Below are 14,347 nucleotides of genomic sequence, written 5' to 3'. Positions count from 1 at the left end.
AAGTTAGTATCCATCTCTAGGCAGGTATATTATAAAAAAGAGGACATTACCGGTCACATTTTTGCACTAACAGAATAGAATAGTTTTTTTTATATAACATACAATGTATTATTTGTTTCAGTGGTACAGGTCTGGGATTCATCAGTCTTACACAATTCACAGCACTCACCATAGCACATACCCTCTCCTATGTCCACCACCCAGCCACCCCATCCCTCCCACTCCCCTTCCCTCCAGCAACCCTCGGTTTGTTTCCTAAGATTAAGAGTTTGTTATGGTTTGTCTCCCTCTCTGGTTTCTTCTTGTTTCATTTTCCCTCCCTTCCCATATGATCCTCTGTCTTGTTTCTCAAATTCCACATATCAGTGAGATCATATGATAATTGTCTTTCTCTGATTGACTTATTTTGCTTAGCATAATAGCCTGTAGTTCCAGCCACATTGCAAATGGCAAGATTTCAAATTTTTGATGGCTGCATAATATATATATATATATTATATATATATATATATATATATATATATATATATATAATATATATATATACCACATCTTCTTTATCCATTCATGTGTTGATGGACCTCTAGGCTCTTTGCATAGTGTGGCTATTGTGGACATTGCTGCTATAAACATTAGTGTGCAGGTGCCCCTTCAGATCACTACATTTGTATCTTTAGGGTAAATACCCAGTAGTGCAAAATTGCTGGGTCATAGGGTAGCTCTATTTTTAATTTTTTGAGGAACGTCCATACTGTTTTCCAGAGTGGCTGCACCACCTTTCATTCCTACCAACAGTGGAGGAGGGTTCCCCTTTCTCCACATCCTCACCAACACATGTCATTTCCTGACTTGTTAATTTTAGCCATTCTGAGTGGTGTGAGGTGGTATCTCACTGTGGTTTTGATTTGCCTTTCCCTGATACAGAGTGATGTTGAGCACTTTTTCACATGTCTGTTGGCCATTTGGTGTCTTCTTTGCAGAAATGTCTATCTTCTGCCCATTTCTTGATTGGATTGTTTTTTCCTTGGATGTTGAGTTTGATAAGATCTTTATAGATTTTGGATACTAGCCCTTTATCTGATATGTCATTTGAAAATATCTTCTCCCATTCTGTCAGTTGTCTTTTGGTTTTGTTGACTGTTTCCTTTGCTCTGCAAAAGCTTTTGATCCTGATGAAGTCCCAAGAGTTCATTTTTGTCCTTGCTTCTCTTGCCTTTGGTGGTTTCTAAGAAAAAGTTGTTGCAGCTGAAGTTAAAGAGGTTTTTGCCCCTGTTCTCCTCAAGGATTTTGATGGATTCCTGTCTCACACTGAGGTCTTTCATCCCCAAATAGAATAGTTTTAACAAAGTTCATTCAAATGATTATTAAAAGGATAAATTTTTAAGACTCAACAAAAGTAGACCTGGAAATGAAGAGAAAGAGGAAGTATAACTGATGAATGACTTGAGGAAATAGCCCCTAGAATATAGTATCACTCTCTGTTTGGATTTTTTCCCCATTTTTCTGACCATAAGTATTTATCTTTGTGTATGAAAACTGTGTGTTTTTTTTTAATTAAAAATTTTTTTTCTCTTCTAAAGAGACTGCACATGCAAGTGGTGGGGGAGGGCCAGAGAAAGAGAGAGAGAGAGAGAATCCCAAGCAGGCTCTACACCCAGTGCAAAGCTCAGTTCAGGGCAGGATCCCAGGATGCTAAGATCATGACCTGATCCAAAATCAAGAGTGAGATGCTTAACCAAGTGATCCACCCCAGCTCCCCTGAAAACCATCTTAACTGAGTAATTTCTCAAGATTGAAAGCCATGCCTTATAGTTGCACTTTGCCTTAACACTGAGTATAAATTGTCACAGATGGTTGTGACTAAAGACAGACCTCACTTTGCTCAAATGACATTCTGAGCAAAAATTATGTATATATCACATAAGGCAGTAAAGAATGATTGGAGAAGGTATAGATACAGTTCATTGAAAAAGCCTTGGGGGCTGGAATCTAGTCCCAGCTCTACCATTAATTTGCTCTGTGACCTTGGAGAAATTATTTGATTCAACTCTAGTCCTTTTTTTCTGAGCTGAAAGATGAGACAGATAAGCCAGGTAGTTGCTAAAGTTTCTTCCAGTTCTGATACTCTACAAAAATCACAGTTCAAATATAATAAGAACTGTTAATATTTATTTTATCCTTGCCTTGCACTAGGTAGTATGTTAAACAGCAGTTACATGCATTAACTCATTTGAATCTCAAGTAACCTTGTAAGGTAGGTAATATTAGGGAAGTTAAGAAACCTGCCTAAGGTCACAAAATAGTGCAACTGGGTTTTTATCCCAGACAGTTTGACCTCAGAGCTGGCATGCAACCTCCACACCAAATTAACTCTAAATATATAAGAGAAGCTTGGTATTTAAAGATGTTCTCCAGTGACTGCTTTGAGAAAATGAATGGTCATCTCCTAATTGATTGGCTTTTAAGCTCTTACATAGCTCAAGATTTTCCGATCGGAAGAATTTTTAAAAATCTGGTTATATCTGTATTCATTGAATGAGTACAAATTCTTAACTCAAATTTAAGATGAAGAAAGATAGCAAAGGGTGGAATTCAATCATGCTTGCCTTCCCTCATCTTAGCAGGCTGGTTGTTTTCCTAAAGTGTTATTCCACTGAATACATAGCTCAAAAATGATGCTGTAGGAAGATGGACTAGAAAAATGATGTTTGGGGGCCCCTGGGTGATGCAGTGGTTAAGCATTTGACTCTTGGTTTTGGCTCAGGTCGTGATCTCAGGATTGTGAGATCAAGCCCTGCATCAGGCTCCATGCTTAGCATGGAGTCTGCTTAAGACTCTCTCTTTCCCTCTGCCCTTTTCCATTCTCTCTCTCTCTCTCTCTCTCTCTCTCAAATAAATAAATATATCTTAAAAAAGGAAAAGAAAAATTGTTTTTAAATATCACTAATTTTGACCTTTCTCTTTTCTTTTCACAGTGACTGTATTGAGCCCAGCAGAAAAAGGTAAGATAATGTTGTAAATAGTATTTGTCAGAGTTGTATCCCTCTTTCTATCTAAAAGTGAATTACATAAAAGCCTATAAATTGAGCAACTTTCCCAGAAATATTGAACTGAGTGGAAAGTTTAGGATAACATTTTTTCAGGAGGCATACCTGGAGTTTACCCAGAGATAAAGCAGAACATATTTTCAGTGACCTTTTTCGATGTAGGACAGGAATTGGAAGTTACCAGTATTTATGATAGAGAAAGACATAGGTAACCATGTTGTTGGCCATAGTGACCCTAGGCTCCTGCTTCATCACTGTTGTCCTAGGTACCTTGCTTTCCTGAGCAATTCATTCCTTCTTAAAGGTGTGGAATAAGGATCCCACAAGGAAATTTAAAAGGATAAGTCCTTCACCATCACAGTTGCAATATATTTACTTATTCCCCATTCTTCACCCCTATCTGTCTTAATCTGCAATTTATACTACCACTGTGAAGAGACTGAGGAATTTTCCATTAAAAAATGTGTAAACTAACCATAAGTCTTAACAAACATAACCTCATGTTCTTTTTTCAGGCATACCCATAAGTATTTATATAGCTACTTTTAATTCTCACTTCATGAGATTAACCTGTAATTCACTAATTACATAATGTTTATATTATGCATTTTTGTTTGTTTTTTATCTTAATAAAGTGTACTTAACATAGAGTATTATATTAATTTCAGATGTACAGTATAGTGATTCACAATTCTATACATTACCCAGTGCTCATCATAAGTGTACTCATTATTCGCCATCACCTCTTTCACCATCCCCTAAACTAACTGCCCTCTGGTAACCACTAGTTTGTTCTCTATATTTAAGAGTCTGTTTTTTGTTTGTCTCTCTTCATCTCTTTTTTCTGTGCTTGTTTTGTTTTTCTTTCTTGTTTTGTTTCTTAAATTCCATATAAATGAAATCATATGGTATTTGTTCTTCTCTGACCAACTTCACTTAGCATTATACTCTCTACCTCCATCCATTTTTTTACAAATTTCAAGATTTAATTTTCTGGAGCTGAGTAATATTTGGTTGTATGTATTTACCACATCTTCTTCATCCATCAAGGTACACTTGGGCTGCTTCTAATTTTGCCTTTTTTGAATAATGCTGCAATAAATATATGGGTGCTTGTATCCCTTTCAATTACTGTTTTGTATTTTTTAGGTAAGAACACAGTTGTGTAAATACTGTGTCATAGAGTAGTTCTATTTTAATTTTTTGAGGAATCCCCATAATATTTTCCATAATATTGGCTGTACAAGTTTGCATTCTCACCAACAATGCAAGAGGGTTCCCCTTTCTCCATACCCTCACCAACACTTGTTTCTTGTGATTTTGGTTTTAGCCATTCTGCAGATGTGAGATGATACTTCATTGTAGTTTTGATTTTCATTTCCCTGATGATAAGTGATGATGAGCATCTTTTCATGTGTCTTTGGACCATCTGGATGTCTTCATTGGAAAAATGTCTGTGAATGACTTCTGCCCATTTCTTAATTGGATCATTTGTTTTTGGGGTGTTGAGCTGTATAAGTTCTTTATATGTTTTGGATACCAGCCCTTTATCTGATATGTCATTTGCAAGTATCTTCTCCCATTCTGTCAGTTGTCTTTTGGTTTTGTCAACTGTTTCCTTTGGTATGCAAAAGGTTTTTATCTGGATGAAGTCCCGTTAGTTCATTTTCGCCTTTGTTTCCCTTGCCTTTGGAGACATGTCTAGCAAGAATTTGCAGTGGCTGAGGTGGAAGAGGTTTCTGCCTGTGTTTTCCTCCAGGATCTTAATGGATTTCTGTCTCACATTGAGGTCTTTCATCCACTTCGAATTTATCTTTTTGTATGGTGTGAGAGAATGGTCGAGTTTCATTCTTCTGCACGTGGCTGTCCAGTTTCCCCAACACCATTTGTTGAAGAGTCTTTTTTCCATTAGATATTCTTTCCTGCTTTGTTGAAGATAAGTTGACCATGAGTTGAGGGTCCATTTTTGGGTTCTTTATTCTCTACCATTGATCTATGTATCTGTTTTTGTGCCAGTACCATATTCTCTTGATGATTACAGCTTTGTAATAGAGCTTGAAGTCCAGAATTGTGATGCCACCAGCTTTGGTTTTCTTTTTCAACGTTCCTTTGGCTATTCAGGGTCGTTTGTGGTTCCATACAAATTTTAGGATAGTTTGTTCTAGCTCTGTTAAAAATGCTGGTGGTATTTTGGTAGGGATTGCATTGAATGTGTAGATGGTTTGGGGTACTATAGACATTTTAATAATACTTGTTCTTCCAATCCATAAGTGTGGAATATCTTTCCATTTCTTTCTGTCCTCTTAAATTTCTTTCATCAGTGTTTTCTAGTTTCCAGAGTACAGTTCTTTTACCTCTTTGGTTAGGTTTATTCCTAGTTATCTTCTTATTTTGGTTGCAGTTGTAAATAGAATTGTTTTCTCAATTTCTCTTTCTGCTGCTTCATTATTGCTATATAGAAATGCAACAGGTTTCTCTATGTTGATTTTGTGTCCTGGAACTTTACTGAATTCACATATCAGTTCTAGCAGTGTTTTGGTGGAGTCTTTGGGTTTTCTATATAGCACTTCATGTCATCTGCAAATAGTGAAAGTTTTACTTCTTCCTTGCCAGTTTGAGTACAATTCTTTTCATTGTCTGATTGCTGTAGCTAGGCCTTCCGTGACTATGTTAAATAACAGTGGTGAGAGTGGACATCTTTGTCTTCTTCCTTACTGTAGAGAAAAAGTTGTCAGTTTTTCCCCGCTGAGGATAATATTAGTTGTGGGTTTTTCACATATAGCCTTTATGATGTTGAGGGATGTTTTCTCTTAACCTACTTTGTTGAGTGTTTTTATCATGAATGGATGTTGTACTTTTTCAAATGCTTACTAAAGCCAGATAAGGACTCCACTAAAAAAGAGAACTAGAAGCCAATACTCCTGATGTACATGGATGCAGAATTCCTTATTAAGGTGCGCCTTGATGGCTCAGTCATTAAGTGTCTGCCTTCAGCTCAGGTTATGATCTCAGAGTCCTGGGATCGAGCCCAGCAACAGGCTCCCTGCTCAGTGGGAAACCTGCTACTCCCTCTCCAACTCCCCCTGCTTGTGTTCCCCCTCTCACTGTATCTCTCTGTGTCAAAATAAATGGATAAAATCTTTTTTAAAAAAGAATTCCTCAGTAAAATACTACCAAACCAAATCCAACAATAAATCATTCCTCATGGTCAAGTGGGATTTATTCCTTGGTTACAAGTGTGGTTCATCATGTGCAAGTCAGTGTGTTATACCACATTAATAATAGAGTAAGAACCATATAATCATGTCAATAGATGCAGATAAAGCATTTGACAAATAAGCCTTCATGGTATTAATCATTTAACAGAGGGATTGGCTATAGAGGCAACAGAGTGGAGTGGTGGGAAGACAGTAGAACACAGTAGTTAAAAGTATGGGTTCTGGAGCTATCCTCACTAAATTCTAGTCCTGGTACCACTACTTCTTAGTAAATTATTCAACCTTTTTGTGTCTACTTTATCATTTGTGGAATAGAAATACTAATAAAACCTATTTCATAGAGTTGCTATGAAAATTTAATGTGTTCATACATGCAAAACACTTAGAACAGTGGTAAGTAAAGCCATACTATGGCCTAACAAATATTTGCTACTATTATTGTAGCCTTAGAGCAAGTCTTGAATTGTCTCTTTTTCTCACGTATGGTTCCTTAGGTCAGAGATCACTTTATGTATGTGCATAAACATAATATAAACATAATTTTCCACAATACACTTTGAAGACAAGTTGATCTGGGCCTTTACTTACGCTCTATCATAATAAGAATAATGACAATTATCTTATTATTGAAAACTATCACTTATTGTGTTGGGTACCCTACTAAGTTTTATATGTACATTAAGTCCTTCAGTATTTACATAAATGCAGTGATACAGGTACTCTTGTATCCATTTTATTGTGAAGGAAACTGAAATTTAGAAAGGTTAACTAAATTATCCCAGGTCATCTACCTAGTAAGTGGGAGAATTCACACCCATACCTGTCTGACTTCAAAGTTTGTACTCTTAAGTAAACCTGCACTGGTCTTTTACTTTTCAATCTACAGCTTCCTTATTTGCTTAGCTGAGCTCCTTAATGAGAAACCTGATGCTCAATTGCTGTTTTATCTAGTATCCAAAATTCTGTATCTTCATTTTATGTATATTACCAGTGAACTCAGTCACACCAGTGTGGAGTGTCATTTGTAAGCTCGACTCTGTTCAGAACCTTCCTAGTAGCATCAGTCCAGTTACCAGGATTTAAATTCTTTAGCTTATGTTACCACAATGTATGATTTCTTCTTCTTTTATCGACTATTTGACAAATCCCCATTCCTCTCTGGTAACCATCAGTTTGTTCTCTATAGTTAAGACACTGTTTCTTGGTTTTTCTCTCTTTTTTCTTTTTCAATATTCTTTCCTGCTTTGTTAAAGATTAATTACCCATATAATTTTGGGTTTAATTCTGGGCTTTCTGTTCTGTTCTATTGATCTATGTGTCTATTTTTGTGCCAGTACCATACTGATTACTACAGCTTTATAATATAATTGAACTCTGGAATTGTGATACCTCCAGTTTTGTTTTTCAAAAAAACAAAACTGGAGGTATTGTTTTTTTTGTTTTTTTTTTGTGTATTCAGGATCTTTTGTGGTCATAATGTATGATTGTTTGTTTGTTTCAAGTTTTTATTTAAATTCCAGTTAGTTAACATACAGTGTAATATTAGTTTCAGATATAGAATTTAGTGATTCATCACTTATGTACAACCAGGGCTCATCTCAACAAGTGCCGCCCTTAATACCCATCACCTGTTTAATCCAGCCCCCTGCCCACCTCCCTTCCAGCAACCCTCAATTTGTTCTCTGTAGTTAACAGTCTGTTTTATGTTTTGCTTCTCTCTTTTCCCCCTATGTTCATCAGTTTTGTTTCTTAAATTCCACATATGAGTGAAATCATATGGTATTTATCTTTCTCTGAATGACTTATTTCACTTAGCATAATGCACTCTAACTCCATCCACATCATTGCAAATGGGAAGATTTCATTCCTTTTTATGTCTGAGTAACATTCTACTGTAGATAAATACCACAGCTTCTTTATCCATTTGGACCACTTTCTTACACCACATACAAAAATAAGTTTAAAATGGGGGAAAGACCTAAATGTGAGACAGGAAACCATCAAAATTCTAGAGAACACAGACAACAACCTTTTTGACATCATCCATAGCCTCTTCTTTCTAGATACATCTTCAGAGATAAGGGAAACAAAAGCAAAATGAACTATTGGAACTTCATCAAGATAAAAAGCTTCTGCACAGTGAAGGAAACAATCAGCAAAACTAAAAGGCAACCATTGGAATGGGAGAAGGTATTTGCAAATGACATACCTGATAAAGGTATGTCAACAGCTGATAAAGGTATTGGAATGGGAGAAGATCCTTGCAAATGACATACCTGATAAAGGTATGAGTATCCAAAATCTGTAGCGATCTTATCAAACTCAATACCCAAAGAACAAATAATCCATTTCAGAAATGGGCAGAAGTCATGAATAGACATTTTTCCAAAAAAGACATATAGATGGCCAACAGACACATGAAAAGTTGCTCAATATCACTCATCATCAAGGAAATACAATGTATGATTTTTAAGCTCCTTCCTGACATTAGAATTCTGATTCTAAGCACTTTTTTCCTGATAGCTCTCATATTTATCAATATAATAAAGAATTAGATTTTGCTTCTTTATTCTGCAGTGGGGCATAATGGGACAAAGCACAGAATTTAGGGACAGAAGATCTGAATTGGACTTACGGTTCTATCATTTACTAGCCCTATGATTTTTAGTAAGTAACTCAACTTCTCTGAACCTCAATTTCTATAAAAGGAGATGAGTTTAGTAACATGTTACAGATTTATTGTAAGTTAGCAAGCATGAAATTATATGGGAATTGAAGTATACAATAGTAAACTGCTTTGTAAATATTAAGTATGAACAGTCTCAGTTATAACATTTTTATGTGAGGGTTCTCAAAGACAGTGGGATAAATAAGCTGAAATTAGATTTGATTGTAACCAGAAGAGAGAAAGTTAGACTTATAAGGAACTTCTAAAGACTAGAGTTGTTTACTAGGAGATGCTATAAAATTTATTCAGAAACTATTAGACATCCAAGTATCTGGCATGAATTGGTGAGCCTTGCCTAGAACCTGACCAATAGGCCTAATGAATATCTGTGTCCCTTATAACATGAGGAATTTGTGTTTTGTTTCAATTTACACTGCACTATTAAAGTAGTGTAGGAACTGCCAGTAGGAATATTATTTGGCATTGGCAAAGAAAATATTATTGCCAAGTAAATGAAGACCTCAAATCACATAACCTTTTTTTCAGTCTCCACAGCTTAAGAAAACCATAATCAAACATACTGCAAAAGTTTTTCCATTTCTTGTCTGCTTAATGGTTCTTTTACTGATTTGAAGAGCCCTCTCCAAATTTATAACCACCCAAAACCTAGATACTTTATTTAAAAATATGGTCCTTTGCAATAAAGAAGATGTGAGATACACACACACACACACACACAGTGGAATCAAAAAGTGGAATCAGCCATCAAAAAGAATGAAGTCTTGCCATGTGCAATGATGTGGGTGGAACTAGAAGGTATTATGCTAAGTGAAATTGGTCAGTCAGAGAAAGACAAATACCATATGATTTCACTCATATGTGAAATTTAAGACAAAGCAGATGAATATAGGGGAAGGGAAAGAAAAATAAAATAAGATGAATACTGAGAGGAGGCAAACCAAAAGAGATGCTGAACTCTAGGAAACAAACGGGGTTGCTTCAGGGAGGTGGTTGGAGAGACGGGATAATTGGGTGATGGGCATTAAGGAGGGTACATGATATAATGAGCACTGAGTGTTATATGCAATGAACGAATAATTAAATTCTACCTCTAAAACTAATAATTTGAGAGAGACAGCATGAGTGAAGTGGGATGGGCAGAGCAAGAAGGAGAGGGAGAAGCAGAATTCCCACTGAGCAGGGAGCCCAATGCCAGGCTCGATCCCAGGACTGGACTTGATCCCAGGAACCTGAGATCATGACCTTGCTGAAGTCAAATTTTAACTGACTGAGCTACCCCTGTGCTGCAATATAATATTCTTTTAGAAGTAGGTTAGCCTCTAAAGAGAGCTTCATTTGGTTCCCCAAATCCACATTATATAGTAGTTTTACAGTAATAAGTATAAAATAGTCTATTATTAAGAACACTGAGATAAGTGCTCAAAACCTGATTGAAGATTTCCTGTGCAGTATGAATGTGAGTATAATAGATCATACCGTGGCCCAAACTGTTTCCTCCCAGTGCCCTTTCAACTTTCTGATGTCTCATATATGACCAATAAGTCAAGATTGATATAATCAAGAAGTAGACACAAAGCAAATACTTCTATGCTCTGGATTTTTTTAAAGATTTATTTATTTGACAGAGAGAGAGATCACAAGTAGGCAGAGAGGCAGGCAGAGAGAGAGAGAGAGAGAGGAAGGAAGCAGGCTCCCTGCTGAGCAGAGAGCCCAATATGGGGCTCAATCCCAGGACCCTGGGATCGTGACCTGAGCCGAAGACAGAGGCTTTAACCCTCTGAGCCACCCAGGCGCCCCTATGCTCTGGATTTTTAAATGGAAACCTAAATCATTCTTATATTAACTTGCTAGGGCTGCAATAACAAAGTACCACAAACTGAATTCTTAAAACACAGAAATTTACTTTCTCACAGTTTTTGAGGTGAGAAGTGCAACATTAAGATACTATCATGGTTAGTTTCTCCTGAGACTTTTCTTTTTGATTTGTAGATGGCCATCTTTCTGTGTCCTTACATGGTCTTCACTCTCTGTGTCCTAATATCCTTTTTATAAGGACACCAGTCATAATGATTAGGGCTCACCCTAGGGACCTCATTTTAAATTAAGTTCTTTAAAAAACCCTATCTCCAAATACAGTCACAGTCTGAGGTATTGGGGGTTAGGAGTTCAACATGTAAATGTTGGGGGAACACAATTTAGCCCACAGAAGTTCAAGTATTTAGGAATGACATCTTTTTCTAAAAAGGTAAATAGCTACAACTATTTTTAACTTAAAGGGAAACCAGAGAATTTAGTATGAAACTAGTATGCAAATGAATTCTCAAAGGATGAGTGAAACTTTTACTTAAAATGATTAATGGCCCTTTTTGATGATAAGCAACTATGGTCAATATGTTACTCTTGATTATATTTGTATTTTTCTGACATATTGTGCCTGATGTCATTCTTAAATTCATCTCCTATCCTCACCTATCCTTGAACCCTATTAAATTTCTAACATCTGGTGCATCCCAGATCCTCATATCAAGATCTTCAAAATACAGATACTATGATGCTGAATAAGATCATCTATGTAAAACAGTCTTATGAAAGCAAAATTATTATTATGGACTTTGTTTCTAATGATCTATAGAAAAAGATATGTACTCATGTCTTAAAAAAGAAATTGTGAATCCTGTGTAACAAGGATTATACAATATATAATATTCAGGACTGTGGTTCAGATTATCTAGGCTTTAGTTCTTTCTATTCACTGGATTCAGCATGACTAGGTCAACATATGCTACTTCTTTTTATCTCAGTTGCTCTACTTACAAAATATGAATGCATGGCTTTTGACAATATATTTATAAAGGTAGTAGTAGGAATTATAGTCCTAAAATATATTATACTGCTTAGAAGAAAGACCTTTAAGTCCTTTCCAATGTTAATAACAATAATAATATCTACTACTATTTATTTTGTACTTATCATAGTGCCAGGTACTATGCCAAGAGACTTACATACATCATCTTATTTAGTGCTTTACACACCGTGTAGAACAGGTACTTTTATGACAATTTTATAGATGAAGAAAGTGAAACTTAGTGACATTAAGTTCCCAAAGGAAATATATATATATTAAGTGGCAAAGTCAAGATTTGATCCTGGGTACCTCTGACACCAAAGTCTGTACCTATTTGTTACTTTTACAATGTTCTTAGAGCATTAGAGATTGGAATTTATCGGGAACTGTATTAATTCTCCAAGTTTGTCATGACAAGTTATCACAAACTGGGTGTCTTTAAGAACAGAAATTTATTCTCTCATAGCTCTGGAGACTAGAAGTTCAAAATTAAGGTTTAGTCAAGTTCATATTCCTTCTGAAGTTTTCAGGGGAGACTCTTTCCTTGCCTCATCCTAGCTTCTGGTGATTCTTGGCAATACTTTGTGTTTTTTGGTTTGTGGCAACATAGCTCTTTTCTTGTTCTGTCTTTGCATGACCATCTTCTCTATGTTTGTATCTTTGTATCTAAATTTCCCTTTTCTTATAAGAACACCTGTCATAGGGCCTACCCTAATGCAGTATCTCATCTTGACTTGATTACTTTTATAAGGACCATCCTGAGAAAGAAGAACAAAGCTTGAAGTATCACAATTCCAGATTTCAAGTACTCCAGTATTTAAGATGAACTACGCAGCTATAGTAATCCAAACAGTATGTACTGGCACAAAAGTAGATACAGTGGAACAAAAATAGATCAGTGGAAATGAAGAGACCCCAGAAACAAACCCACAATTATATGATCAATTAATCCATGATGAAGAAGACAAGAACATACAATGAGGAAAAGACAGTCTGTTTATTAACTGGTGCTGGGAAAACTGGACAGCTATATGCAAAAGAATGAAACTGGACTACTTTTTTACACTATAAACAAAAATAAGCTCAAATTGGATTAAAGACCTAACTGTAAGACCTGAAAGCATAAAATTCCTAGAAAAGAACACAGGCAGTAATTTCTCTGGCATCAATTATAACAACATATGTCTAGGTATGTCTCCTGGGGTAAGGGAAACAACAGTAAAAGTATACGATTGAGACTACATCAAAATAAAAAAGCTTTTGCATAGTGAAGGAAACCATCAACAAAACAAAAAGCAACCTACTAAATGGGAGAAGTTATTTTCAAATGATGTATCTGATAAGAGGTTAATGTCTAAAATATATAAAGTACTTAAACATCACAACACCAAAAAAAATGTCTTTTTTGGAAAGACAATCCAAATTAAAAATGGACAAAAAACCTGAATGGACATTTTTCCAAAGAAAACATACAGATGACCTACAGACATATGAAAAGATGCTCAACATCACTCATCAACAGGGAAATGCAAATCAAAATTGTAAGGCATCACCTTACATCTGTCAGGATAGCTAAAATCAAAACCACAGAAATAACAAGTCCTGGTGAGGATATGGAGAAAAAAGAACACACAAGAACTGTTGTTGGGAGTGTAAATTTATTATAGCCACTGTGGGAAACAGTATGGAGGTTAAAAAAAAAATAGAAATGCCATGTGATCCAATAATTTTACTAATTGGTATTTACGCAAAGAAAATGAAAACACTAATTTGAAGATATATGGACCCTTATGTTTACTGCAGATTTAATTACAGTAAACAAGATATGGAAGCAATCTAAGTGTCTGTCAGTTTACAAATGGATAACAAAAAAGTGTGTATATATACAGTGGAAAATTATGCAGCCATGAAGGAAAGTGTTGGGTCCCCCAATAACGAAGGTCAAGCAAAGCTTTATTTCGTGCCAAGCATCGAGAATCAAACCGACCGGCAAACGGACCGGTCGGGGGACACGCCTTACAGAGAGGGTGACGACCCCTCCCTGCCTTACAGACTAACTTTTATAGAGCAAAGGCCATGTGGTTGGGCCTGGCGACACACAGGTGGGGTCAATGAGATTGTAACACACAGAAAAAGCTGCACAGTCATGCTAGGTCCCACATGGGTGGCCAATTGAATTACAATTCACCCCATAGTAGCTATTTGAACTAGCCTATCACCTTGGTCAGAATTGGTGCCCAAAAGGCGGGGCCCACACTCCTTGGTAGCTAGGGAGACAGTATGCGCTCTTTACTGATTGGATGTCTCCACCTGACCTGACTCATCCCTGCATTTGGGCTGTTATCTCCACCTGACCTGACCCACCCTTGTATTTGGGCTTTGTTACCTGGGACTGATTTCCCGGACTTGCTTTTAAGTAAGTTCCCCTGGGGGGGCAGGGTCCATTTAACTTTTACCGCATAAACAACAAAATGGCTGTTCAACCGGGGAGAGGAAAGGAATGAGATCTATTTGTAACCACATGGATGGACCCACAGAGTATTATGCT

General features: G+C 36.3%; 1 protein-coding gene across 1 annotated transcript in view; it reads left to right on the top strand.

Moving 5' to 3' along the window:
- ZDHHC15 (zinc finger DHHC-type palmitoyltransferase 15) overlaps positions 1 to 14,347 on the top strand; it is a 162,218-nt gene that overhangs the window by 42,123 nt on the left and 105,748 nt on the right. The window contains exon 2 of the mRNA XM_032847726.1: positions 2,976 to 3,002. Coding sequence (XP_032703617.1) covers positions 2,976 to 3,002 — 27 coding nt within the window. The remainder of the gene's footprint in view (positions 1 to 2,975; positions 3,003 to 14,347) is intronic.

Source organism: Lontra canadensis, unplaced genomic scaffold (assembly GCF_010015895.1).
Source record: "Lontra canadensis isolate GAN:19392208 unplaced genomic scaffold, GSC_riverotter_1.0 scaffold192, whole genome shotgun sequence".
Lineage (NCBI taxonomy): Eukaryota > Metazoa > Chordata > Mammalia > Carnivora > Mustelidae > Lontra > Lontra canadensis.
Note: the sequence above shows the minus strand (reverse complement) of the source record. Positions and strands in the feature narration are given on the sequence as shown.